General features: G+C 49.7%; 1 protein-coding gene across 1 annotated transcript; it reads left to right on the forward strand.

Moving 5' to 3' along the window:
* Nucleotides 1–5384: 5384 nt before the first annotated feature.
* On the forward strand, nt 5385–8999 carry LOC123411745 (2-succinylbenzoate--CoA ligase, chloroplastic/peroxisomal). The gene is made up of 10 exons (XM_045104710.1): nt 5385–5624; nt 5821–5893; nt 6099–6267; nt 6471–6569; nt 6702–6799; nt 6986–7179; nt 7256–7380; nt 7519–7889; nt 8017–8225; nt 8611–8999. The coding sequence occupies exons 1-10, from the start codon at nt 5434–5436 to the stop codon at nt 8735–8737; spliced, it is 1656 nt and encodes a 551-aa protein (XP_044960645.1). The 5' UTR covers nt 5385–5433; the 3' UTR covers nt 8738–8999.
* Nucleotides 9000–11918: the final 2919 nt, after the last annotated feature.

Consider the following 11918-nt stretch of genomic DNA (forward strand, 5'->3'; position numbering starts at 1 on the left):
TCGTCTCATACATCCAATATATCGCATCACATCGTTGGCCATATCACATCACAAGCATACCCTGCAAAAACAAGTTAGACGTCCTCTAATTTTGTTGTTGCATGTTTTACGTGGTGACCATGGGTATCTAGTAGGATCGCATCTTACTTACGCAAACACCACAACGGAGATATATGAGTTGCTATTTAACCTCATCCAAGGACCTCCTTGGTCAAATCCGATTCAACAAAAGTTGGAGAAACTGACACCCGCCAGTCATCTTTGAGCAACGGAGTTACTCGTAGCGATGAAACCAGTCTCTCGTAAGCGTACGAGTAATGTCGGTCCGAGCCGCTTCGATCCAACAATACCGCGGAATCAAGAAAAGACTAAGGAGGGCAGCAAAACACACATCACCGCCCACAAAAACTTTTGTGTTCTACTCGAGAAGACATCTACGCATGAACCTAGCTCATGATGCCACTGTTGGGGAACGTCGCATGGGAAACAAAAAATTTCCTACGCGCACGAAGACCTATCATGGTGATGTCCATCTACGAGAGGGGATGAGTGATCTACGTACCCTTGTAGATCGTACAGCAGAAGCATTAGTGAACGCGGTTGATGTAGTGGAACGTCCTCACGTCCCTCGATCCGCCCCGCGAACAATCCCGCGATCAGTCCCACGATCTAGTACCGAACGGACGGCACCTCCGCGTTCAGCACACGTACAGCTCGATGATGATCTCGGCCTTCTTGATCCAGCAAGAGAGATGGAGAGGTAGAAGAGTTCTCCGGCAGCGTGACGGCGCTCCGGAGGTTGGTGATGACCTTGTCTCAGCAGGGCTCCGCCCGAGCTCCGCAGAAACGCGATCTAGAGGAAAAACCGTGGAGGTATGTGGTCGGGCTACCGTGGAAAAGTCGTCTCAAATCAGCCCCAATACCTCTGTATATATAGGTGGGAGGGAGGGGACCTTGCCTTGGGGCTCAAGGAGCCCCAAGGGGGTCGGCCGAGTCGAAGGGGGGAAGGCTCCCCCCCCAAACCGAGTTGGACTTGGTTTGGTGGGTGGGAGTCCTTCCTTTCCTTCCCACCTCCCTTTTTTTTCTTCTTTCTCTTTGATTTTCCTTTGTATGGCGCATAGGGCCCTTTTGGGCTGTCCCACCAGCCCACTAAGGGCTGGTGCGCCACCCTTATAGCCTATGGGCTTCCCCGGGGTGGGTTGCCCCCCCCCCCCGGTGAACTCCCGGAACCCATTCGTCATTCCCGGTACATTCCCGGTAACTCCGAAAACCTTCCGGTAATCAAATGAGGTCATCCTATATATCAATCTTCGTTTCCGGACCATTCGGGAAACCCTCGTGACGTCCGTGATCTCATCCGGGACTCCGAACAACATTCGGTAACCAACCATATAACTCAAATACGCATAAAACAACGTCGAACCTTAAGTGTGCAGACCCTGCGGGTTCGAGAACCATGTAGACATGACCCGAGAGACTCCTCGGTCAATATCCAATAGCGGGACCTGGATGCCCATATTGGATCCTACATATTCTACGAAGATCTTATCGTTTGAACCTCAGTGCCAAGGATTCATATAATCCCGTAAGTCATTCCCTTTGTCCTTCGGTATGGTACTTGCCCGAGATTCGATCGTCAGTATCCGCATACCTATTTCAATCTCATTTACCGGCAAGTCTCTTTACTCGTTCCGTAATACAAGATCCCGTGACTTACACTAAAGTCACATTGCTTGCAAGGCTTGTGTGTGATGTTGTATTACCGAGTGGGCCCCGAGATACCTCTCCGTCACACGGAGTGACAAATCCAAGTCTCGATCCATACTAACTCAACGAACACCTTCGGAGATACCTGTAGAGCATCTTTATAGTCACCCAGTTACGTTGCGACGATTGATACACACAAAGCATTCCTCCGGTGTCCGTGAGTTATATGATCTCATGGTCATAGGAACAAATACTTGACACGCAGAAAACAGTAGCAACAAAATGACACGATCAACATGCTACGTCTATTAGTTTGGGTCTAGTCCATCACATGATTCTCCTAATGATGTGATCCCGTTATCAAGTGACAACACTTGCCTATGGCCAGGAAACCTTGACCATCTTTGATCAACGAGTTAGTCAACTAGAGGCTTACTAGGGACAGTGTTTTGTCTATGTATCCACACATGCAGTGTGTTTCCAATCAATACAATTATAGCATGGATAATAAACAATTATCATGAACTAAGAAATATAATAATAACTAATTTATTATTGCCTCTAGGGCATATTTCCAACACCACGTTCATCACGCCACACGCGACGATCACCACCACGGGATCCACGCCCAGGGTCGACGCGCGCCCGGTTCTGTCGGGTAAGAGCCAAAGCCGACGACCATTACTGTAGCTCGTCCTCCCAACAAAGGTCGGCATCCTGCGCCTGCTCCTCCGCCTCGCGACGACGCACGCAGCGGAGGAGGAGCCATGGGGCTAGATGGCCTGACTCTCCGCACCGGAGTAGCCGGGGAAGGGAGGTACCTCCGGGACGGGGGCGACAACGGCGTCTGACGGGAGGCGCTTCACTCCTCCCACGGTGCCAGTCGGTGGTCATCTAGGCTGCGGCGAGCGCCATCACCGACCGGCAGAGATGGACCACGGGGCGGCCGATAGGCTTCAGGGAGATCGAGCGAGCGCTTGGGGCGGGGGGCGTCGTTGCCCGGGAGGCGAGGGGCCATCAGTGTCGCTGCATAGGAGAGGGGACGGCCAACCGGGGCGGGGGAGATGAAAGTGCGACGAGGGATGCAGTCGATGGCAGGGGAGGAACAGACGACGCAGAAGGGAGAGACGGGTGCGGGAAAGACGAGCTAGGGTTGAGGAGGGTTCGTGCGTTGTAACCGAACCTCACCACCTCATCACGTGTGGCCGGCGCCCCTCCCACCGCCAGCTCGGCCCCGCATGAGAGCTAGAGACAACGGGCTGGGTCGGCCGCGGCGAGGGCCCATGGCCGATTGGCCAGGTCGAGTGAACGCTCGACCTCGGGGGACAGAACGGGCCGCGGACGGCCCCAGGCCAAGTTCATGTTAGCAGGCCGGTCCAGTCGGGTTGCCCTAGCCGGCGTGGTCCACACGGAGGGCCCATCTTCCCTATCCTCCACCCTAGCTACTAACGGCGGCGGCCGCCACAACCCCGGGGGATCCGACCGGCTGTACGGGGCATCCTGCTCCCCTAGTGTCGACCAAAGCGCAACCTCCGACGAGGGTCTCATCGTGCCCGTCTCCGCCGGCATGGCTGCAAGGAGAAGCCCGCGACGATGGCCAACCGGCGCTGCTGATGACCGTCGGGCCGGACTGCGGCCTGCACCACCACTGTCTAGGCGCGGCACCTCCCGAAGCCCGCCCCCACCACCGTGGGTCAGGCCTGTGCGAGAAAATCGCCGAACTGAGGCGGCGTGAGCGAGACCGACATCTCTACATGGCCATCCGTCTCGGTCTCCTCGACGTCATCCACGGCGTTAGCCGAGCGGAAGGGGGCGGGCCGCGTCCTCTAGTTCCAGGCTGGCCTCGGCACGGGCGGGGCACCATCTACGTGCCCGTAGTCCCGACGAGGCACGACGATGACAGCGTCGACGTCCATGTTGCCGGCGGCCACCATGAGGGAGGGTGGCGATTTTCAAATCGCCAGAACGCCAACCTCCACTCGAGTTGCTCACCACAGTTCCGGGATTCGAGAGTATCTATATGTTCCACATATTCAAATCGCGTCAGATTGCCTCGTGGTGGTGAAGGACATCAAGCACAAATCGTGAGGGACTCATGAAACTATAGTGCATGAAACTATACAACGATCTAGGTTTTTTTTTCTTGTAATATAGTTTATAAATTTAGGAGATCGAATTTCGAGGCTTCGGTCTTGCTAAGTATATGCTTTAACCTACACCTGGGCATTTGCCGGGCCAGGCTTGGTTCGGGCCGGGCATTGAAAAGCCCGGCAGCAAAATCTCAAGCCCGAGCCCGGCCCGGCCCGGCCCGAAACATGTGAATAGTGAACTTTTTTATTAAAATAATGATTTTTGAGATTTTAAAATATATATTATACCTATATTTTTAATAAAATACTAATAAAGGTCATTTTCGGGCTTTCGGGCTCGGGCGGAGAAGCTTTCGGGCCGGGCTACAGTAGATTTGTTTGGCTTTTGGGCCGGGCCAATAGGGTCGGGCTGCCCTCGCCCGGGACTACTTTAACCCTTGGCGTTGGTCCTCATGTCTTGTGAGGCCAATTTGAAGAAATTTCTTTAACACCTTAGGTGGATGATCAATAAAGCTTAGCAAGAGTGTCTCAAAAGAAAAAAGAAAACTACTCTCTCCCTAAAAAAATATAAAAGCGTTTAAAGTAGTGATCTAAACACTTTATTGGCGGCTGCTACAACTCTGTTGATTGATTTGTACCAGACGTAAGCCCCCTGGAGAGTCGTCCGATGCGCCGAGCCCCCACTGTCGGATTCAGTCCGGACAACGTCCCACCTGAGCAGCCGCGCGCCAACACGCCTCGCAGCATTTTGCGTGCTGCATTGAAACGTACCGGACAGACACAACCCCACCTGAATCCCCACGGATCACGGGCGGTGACGCTCCATTGCAACACGAGTTTAGCTTCAATGCGGCACCGCCGGATCCGGCGAAGCTCCAATACAACACCAGCAAAGCTCCAATGCAGCACCGACGCGTCCGACGAAGCTCCATCGCAGCTTTCATGCCGCACCGGCGTTGGCCAGCGAAGCTCCAACGCAGCATCGATGACGTCCGGCGAAGCTCTATTGTAGCACCGGTGAATCTTCATTGTAGCTACGGGCCTTGTATCGCAGCTCTTGATGCAGCCGGTAACGCATCGTTGCAGAATCGAGCTCTCTAGGTTGTCGCGCAAGCGCTACATCGCAGCACCAGGAGCTGCCGACGACCGCTTCACCGTATCACCATCGTGTGCATGCGTCTACGACAAACGACGGGGTGCTCCGGCCGCCACCGGTGAAGCATCCGGTGATAAGCTTCCTTGCAGCACCGAGCTTTGGGCCACCTCAGAGCTGCTGGGTCACTGACGAGTGGATGAGACGCCCCGCGTGTGGATAAGAACGGGTGAAGAAGCGGTGTGCCGGTCCCATCGGGACACTTGTCGCGCGTCCGAGGAGGCTTACGCCGCGCTGTCAATTTCCTTTATATTTTTTTTATAGAGGAAGTACTACTGTAGACCCGGGAAAAAAAATACTGCTGTAGGTCCGAACTAATACAAAAATCGTCGATGCGAACGGTGGCGGACGGCTGCACATCGAGCGCCATGGTTGGTCTGAGTCTGACGGGGCGTGCTAGCAACCAAACAAGTAGCGTTCTTTTGGATTGGATTCGTAATCCTGTATACATTTGGGGCACGAGCTCTCCCTTCCGCGTCATTCATGGCAAGTGGCCACATCGCCCAATGCCTCGGTGGCATCCTTGCCAGGCGGGCGGGCGCTACTGTCGCCGTCTCAGGCGACCTCCGCCTCAACGGCGCTCATTTCGTCGACGGCGTACGCAGTCTGGCAGCCGGCCTCTTGGAGCGCGGCGTCCGTCCCGGTGATGTCGTCGCCGTCGTCGGCTTCAACAGGTATGCACAAGCCTATTGCACTTCCCATCGCCCGCCGCTTCCATTTCTTCCCCCCATTTTGCAATTGCTAGTCAACCATCTCTTCTTGGCCCTCCGTCCTCCAAGAAAACAATATCAAAAGTTGTACTGTACTTGAAACGAACCTGAGCATGGAAATTGCATCAGTATCATCAACTTTTCATGTGATTACCTGTAGCATTGAGTACATGGAGCTGTTGCTGGCCGTCCCTTACATCGGAGCAATCGTCGCCCCTCTCAACCACCGCTGGGTAGGCACATTCTTCTTCCTCTAATCTAATAAGATCAGCAAACCAACAACAGCGCATTACATCATATGACCTGAGATATTCCAAATGCAATTCAACTCCAACCCTCTTTGCTCCTCAAGTCTCTGAAGCTAGCCTTTTTCCTGAATACGTAGCATATTATTCAGAATGGAAGATAAATCACGCCGCCTTCTTTCTTCTCCTCCAGAGCTTCGAGGAGGCAGCGCAGGCGCTGGAGCTTGTGCGACCGTCGGCGTTCATCTTTGATGGTGCCTACAGCTCATGGGCGCTCCGGCTGACGGAGAGCAAGAGCTTCTCATCCATCGGTTTTTACCTCACCGTGGGGGACCCTGCCAGCACATGCCAAGGCGCAAACTGTAAGTATGCAGAAGGAGAGGATGCCTCTTTTTCTTTTTATTTCTCGGATTCACCAGTTTGTAGAAAATATTACCTTCGTCCCAAATTAGTAGTCTTAGATTTGTCTAGATACGGATGTATCTAACGCAACGGAGGGAGTAGATCCTTGCAGTATCTAAGGCCGGCATTTCTAAACATTCTGCATTCAACATGTTATTTTCAGTTGTGTCAGTTGATCATATCAGGAGGAGCTGGAGAGGAACCACGGTAACGGAACCCATGTCGGCTCCGAGAGATGTCGCTTTGATATGCTTCACATCTGGTAAAAGCACTGGGCTGGTTCCTGGCTTCGATTTCTGTTCAGCCTTTTATCTGCAGTCATAGAGTATTTTCAGTTTTTCAGCCCTGCATTTTGACAACACATAGGTTGAATTGATGTTTGGGCCTGATTCAGGAACCACTGGACAGCCAAAGGGCGTAGCAATAAGCCATACATCTTTGATCGTTCAATCTCTTGCAAAAATCGCAGTTGTCTGCTACGGTGAGGATGATGTATGCTTTCAGGATCCATGTACTACCATAGTTTTTGAAAATCACATTACCTCATAATTGACCAACTTCATACACTACTTGCTAGGCCGTCAAATGATAAGTTTCATGCCATGTGAGATTGTGAGTGTAACTGCCCTTGTTATTTCACAAAATAACAAATAGGTGTTGTTTATTGTATGTTCACAGGTCTACCTACATACTGCCCCTCTGTGCCATATCGGCGGGATCTCTTCATGCTTGGCCACACTGATGGCTGGAGGCTGCCATGTCCTGATACCTAAATTCGACGCAAAATCAGCTATCAAAGCAATCCAAGAACACAAAGTGACTTGTTTCATCACCGTTCCCGCTATCATGGCTGACCTCCTGTCCTATGCTCGGTAACCGATAGTGCTAAAGTACATTATAAAAGCTTAAGAATGCCCAGTTTGTTGTTGACTTTCGGTACTTGATCAGGAAGGACAAGATATCAGGATGCGGGTCAGTGACTAAGATCCTCAATGGTGGCGGCGGGTTGTCAGATGAGTTGATAAATGGAGCTTCACACTTATTTTTTAACGCTGCTATCATTTCAGCTTATGGTATATGTTCTTACCACCAAATGCCACTCAACTTTATCTGCAATTTCTTTAGAATTAAAATCATGTTCACCAGCAACCATTTTTTGTGCTTACTGAAAGTAACACCCCTTATCTGAGTACTGAACTTGTTTTTATCAGGGATGACAGAGGCATGCTCATCGCTGACATTCATGCCAATCAACAACCCAGAACTTCAAGAAACCAAGAATCAATTAAGCAACCAATCTGGAGGTGTTTGTGTTGGAAAGCCAGCACCTCATGTCGAGATACGAATTGATAGAGATGAAAGTAACAGTAGCTCTTCACTAATGGGGAAAATCTTGACAAGAGGCCTGCACACAATGGTTGGATACTGGGGGAACAATACGGTTGATACATCAGAATCTGTCAGGAATGGATGGCTTGACACAGGGGACACTGGATGGATAGATAGGACCGGTAAATTATGGCTCATGGGGCGACAAAAAGGCCGCATAAAAAGCGGAGGGGAAAATGTTTACCCGGAAGAGGTGCTTATTGTTTTACTGGTGCATTTGATCTCCTTTCAATCTTCTCAAGCTAATATATTTATTAGGTGTTAGTTTTTTCATCTTTAAAACAACCATGCATAATGACCAACATCTCAAATATTTGCAGGTAGAATTAGTGTTATCACAGCACCCAGGGGTAGCTAAAGCTGTGGTTTTCGGTGTACCGGATAGTCGCCTTGGGGAGAAAATTGTTTCTTGTGTTAGCATCAAGGATGGCTGGAGATGGGTTGATGCAACAGCTGAGCACCAAGGAGAAGGCAAGGAAGTGTCTGCTCATATCCTTCAAGAGCACTGCAGGATAAAAAATCTGAGCAGGTTAGCAATCCCTCTCAATTACTCCCTCCGTAAACTAATATAAGAGTATTTAGATCACTAAAACAGTGATCTAAATGCTCTTATATTAATTTACGGAAGGAGTATAACATTTTGGAGTAGCATGCCTACTGTTTGAAATCAATCAATGGACTAGGTCTTAAACAGTGCAAACAAATTGAAGATAATACTCACTAGGATATATTTCAGGCATGCCTTAATCAATGAAAATGGCAAATATTTTGCCTCGTTTCAAAAAATATATATTTCAGGCACGCAGATGATTTATTTGACACTCTTGAAGCTTTTTCTTAAAGGACTACGTGCATTACTGCACGTACACTGGCTTCTTTTCTCGAGTAACTTGTCGTCATCCTCTTTGGAACAGATTCAAGGTACCAAGGCTATATTATCATTGGAGTAGGCCGTTCCCAGTGACCACCACAGGCAAAATTAGAAGAGAGGAGCTCAAGGCCGAGGTCTTGACATGCATGCAACCGCGTAGCAGTTTGTAGCTTCAGGCCCGTAGTTAGTTCTGTACTATCTGGTTGATGATACGAGATTAAAAGTGTGACAATAACACAAAGCGTGGCAAACCATCCAACTAGAGGGACATTGGTATCCCCAGTCCACCAAGATTCAAATCTTGATGCTTACATTATCCTTGAATTTATTTTAGGATGCCCACAAGCCGTGTTCAGGTCAGTGTGCCTCCGTGTAAAAATAACACCATTTTGTAAAAATAAAAGTTAATAAGGATAGTGTATTTCTCTGTTTTTTGTCAGTCCACGCGTATTGGGCCTCAGCTCGCTGTGACGTGGATGTTAGTGGCCTCAGAGAAATGGTGATTCGTCTTATTAAATTGTTTCACGTTGCTCCCTTACATCCAAATGTACCAGTTTATATACTTTTTTTTTGGTTTGCTATAGTTACAAGGAGCAAAGCAGAGGCTAAACTAAAGAAAGACCCCACGATTATGGTACAAGTGATGCACGGGCTGAATTTCAAAAGAAGCGCGGCGTGATAGAGAAATAAGAAAGGAGAGAAAATTGAGGATAACTCAATAAGGAAGGAAAGGGAAATATAGTTAAAAGGAGGTTGGTCATTTTTTTTTTTGAGGGAATCAGGGAAAAGATGGTGGGTCAATTAAACAGCTGGACATGATACAATATATCATGAGGCTAGCCGGCTAGGATTCCTGAGACATGCATGCACAGTCAAACGAGGTGGGAAAGAGAATTATAATTAAATGGTTGATAAGTGTCACACCTGTGTACAAATCAGGTTGCAGACGGGGCAGGATGCGACTGTCCGCCAAACAACATAGCGGGTGCCAGCATTTTTAGCGGTCACCGCTAATTGCCCACCTTATGCCGCTTTATTTTTTGCGGACAATGCGGCAGCCCGCATGATCCCGCTATAATTCCGCCATCCACAGTTGGACTGTTGGCATACAGTACACAGTACAATCAACAGTTTGGCACACAGTTGTACAGTGCATATCCACTACAGTGCATTAATATGATTCAGGTTTCCTGCGACATATCCACTACTAAGGTTGTAAGCGGCGCGGGACATCCCGCTGGGCCGCCACGTCGCCCCACATGAAAAGCCCGTAAAGTCCCGTCGGGCTGACCGCATAACCTGTTACGGGCTAAAGCGGCTACACCGCTTTGTTCACCAGCAACCGCACATCCCGCATACCTATCGCAACCTTTCCTCTCGATGGATCTTCCCACGGAGCCGCCGCCTTCGCCTGCCTGATGCCGCCGACGCCCTCCATGGCCTGCTCCTCCCCGCCTCCTCCTGGTGAACGAGAACTGCCGGCGCCCGCGTTCGCCGCCCGCGATTGGCCGGCTCGCCGCTCCCCCGCGCCTGCGACGTCCACCCCCTCCTCCAGCCTCTGTTCCCCCATCGCGAATCCTCCCACAACCTACGGTAAATCCATCCCTTGTGCAGATCTGCTATATGCACAATACGGGAACCCATCCCTTGTGATTCTGGGTGATATCTGTAGTGGTCAATACGGGAACCCATCCCTTGTGATATGCACAAGGGTGATTCTGGGTGATATCCCTTGTGCAGATCTGCTATATGGGTCATACCATATGCATGGCTGCCAGAAATCCACGGTTCCACTATTACTGGGTGATATCTGTAGTAGCTTCATCCCCATATGCATGTTTCTCCTTCCACTATTACTTGCTGTCAGAAATTCACGGTTATGATATATGCACGTTTCTGCTTCCACTATTACTTGCTGCCAGAAATCCTCATATGCATGTTATAACAAAAGTAGATATAAAAGTAGATAGAAACAGCTACAGAAATGTGCGACATTTATTCTATTGGAAGTTATTAATCAGAACAGATTTCTGATTAATATCTTCAAAACAGATTTCTGGGAGCAGAAACACCCACATGAACAACAATTCCTCACCTTTCAGCTACACCACTCTACCTTTTACAGATGCACTTAGTAAATTGGTGCAAAGGTGGATTCAGTTAACTAAATCCAGGCACAAACCACTCGGACGGAGGGAATAATATGTGAAACAAATAAATGCTGCCATACATTTTTTATCCAATTCTTCGCTATAAATATAAGACCAAAGAAAATAAGAACCACAATTAGACATTTGAAAAGATGTCCAACTTCCTTAACTCCTCCTACTAGTTGGACTAAGTTGTTCTCTATGTCTTCGTTGTTGATCTATGGATTCTTGAGCACAACGTCTTTCTTCTTCGATGCTAAACAATTAGACGTTGCTTCCTCTTTGGTCTCTTCTTTAGTGTCATCTATATCTTTAATTCTAGATAAAAGTGCACGAACATGTAGCAATTTACATGAGATCAATAGATCATTGTATTCTTCTTCCCAATACCAAAAATTGCATCCATCCTACATACAATATTGAGCAAATAATAAGCTACCGAAATTGCATCGAATCATCAAAGAGCAAAAGGCCCAACGAAAATCGTACCCCATCATTTTTGCACTTCACAAACGCCCAATCGGGATGTTCCGGCGTCCAAGAAACACGTCAGACGACCTACGGCGAGCAGTCTTCGCACTTTTATGGACGTCAAAGGTGAGACGGCAAACTTTTGGGCCAACGTCGAGCCAGGGCGGCGGCCGGTCGTGGCCTTGCCGGCAAACCTGCGATGGGTTAGACCCAAGCGGCTAGAGGCGGATTGAGCGCCTGTATGTGACATCGAGGGATTGCCCGGACCTGGTGGACCGGCACCCGACCAGTCCATGGCAAGCATAGTCCGCCGATGGCCGGATTCATCAAATCCTGCCGACAGGATGCATAAAATTTCACCAAATCCCACCGCCGTCGTATATCCATCAATAGGCCTCCTGCACCGGGACGAAGGAGGCACCCCGCTGGTGGATTTGCTGCTGGAGAGCTAGGATGGCCGGGGGAAAATGGGGTCATCGGTCTAGGGTTTGTGTGCTTGCGGGCGGCGGGTGGGGGAAGGAGATAAGAAGGAGATATTGTGACGCCGACTAGCAGGCCAGGGGAAGGAGCACGCAGGCGAGGCGCATGTCCGCTCCGTGTCCGGAGCGACGCAAATGGTGCCCAAATTTGTGTGCCCAGAATGGGTCGCGAGCGGACGAAAAGCGGACGTGTGTCCATTTGGATCAACGCGTTGGGCCGACTTTTCTGTAAAATATTCCACACATGATTA

This window comes from Hordeum vulgare, chromosome 7H, assembly GCF_904849725.1.
Source record: "Hordeum vulgare subsp. vulgare chromosome 7H, MorexV3_pseudomolecules_assembly, whole genome shotgun sequence".
Taxonomy (NCBI): Eukaryota; Viridiplantae; Streptophyta; class Magnoliopsida; order Poales; family Poaceae; genus Hordeum; species Hordeum vulgare.

Excerpts from the sequence above, each read along its gene's own strand:
- LOC123411745 (XM_045104710.1), top strand. The coding sequence starts at position 5,434 with ATGGCAAGTGGCCACATCGCCCAATGCCTCGGTGGCATCCTTGCCAGG. Across the intron at positions 5,894-6,098 it reads CCCCTCTCAACCACCGCTGG|AGCTTCGAGGAGGCAGCGCA; the intron begins GTAGGCACATTC and ends CTTCTCCTCCAG. Across the intron at positions 6,800-6,985 it reads TCTGCTACGGTGAGGATGAT|GTCTACCTACATACTGCCCC; the intron begins GTATGCTTTCAG and ends GTATGTTCACAG.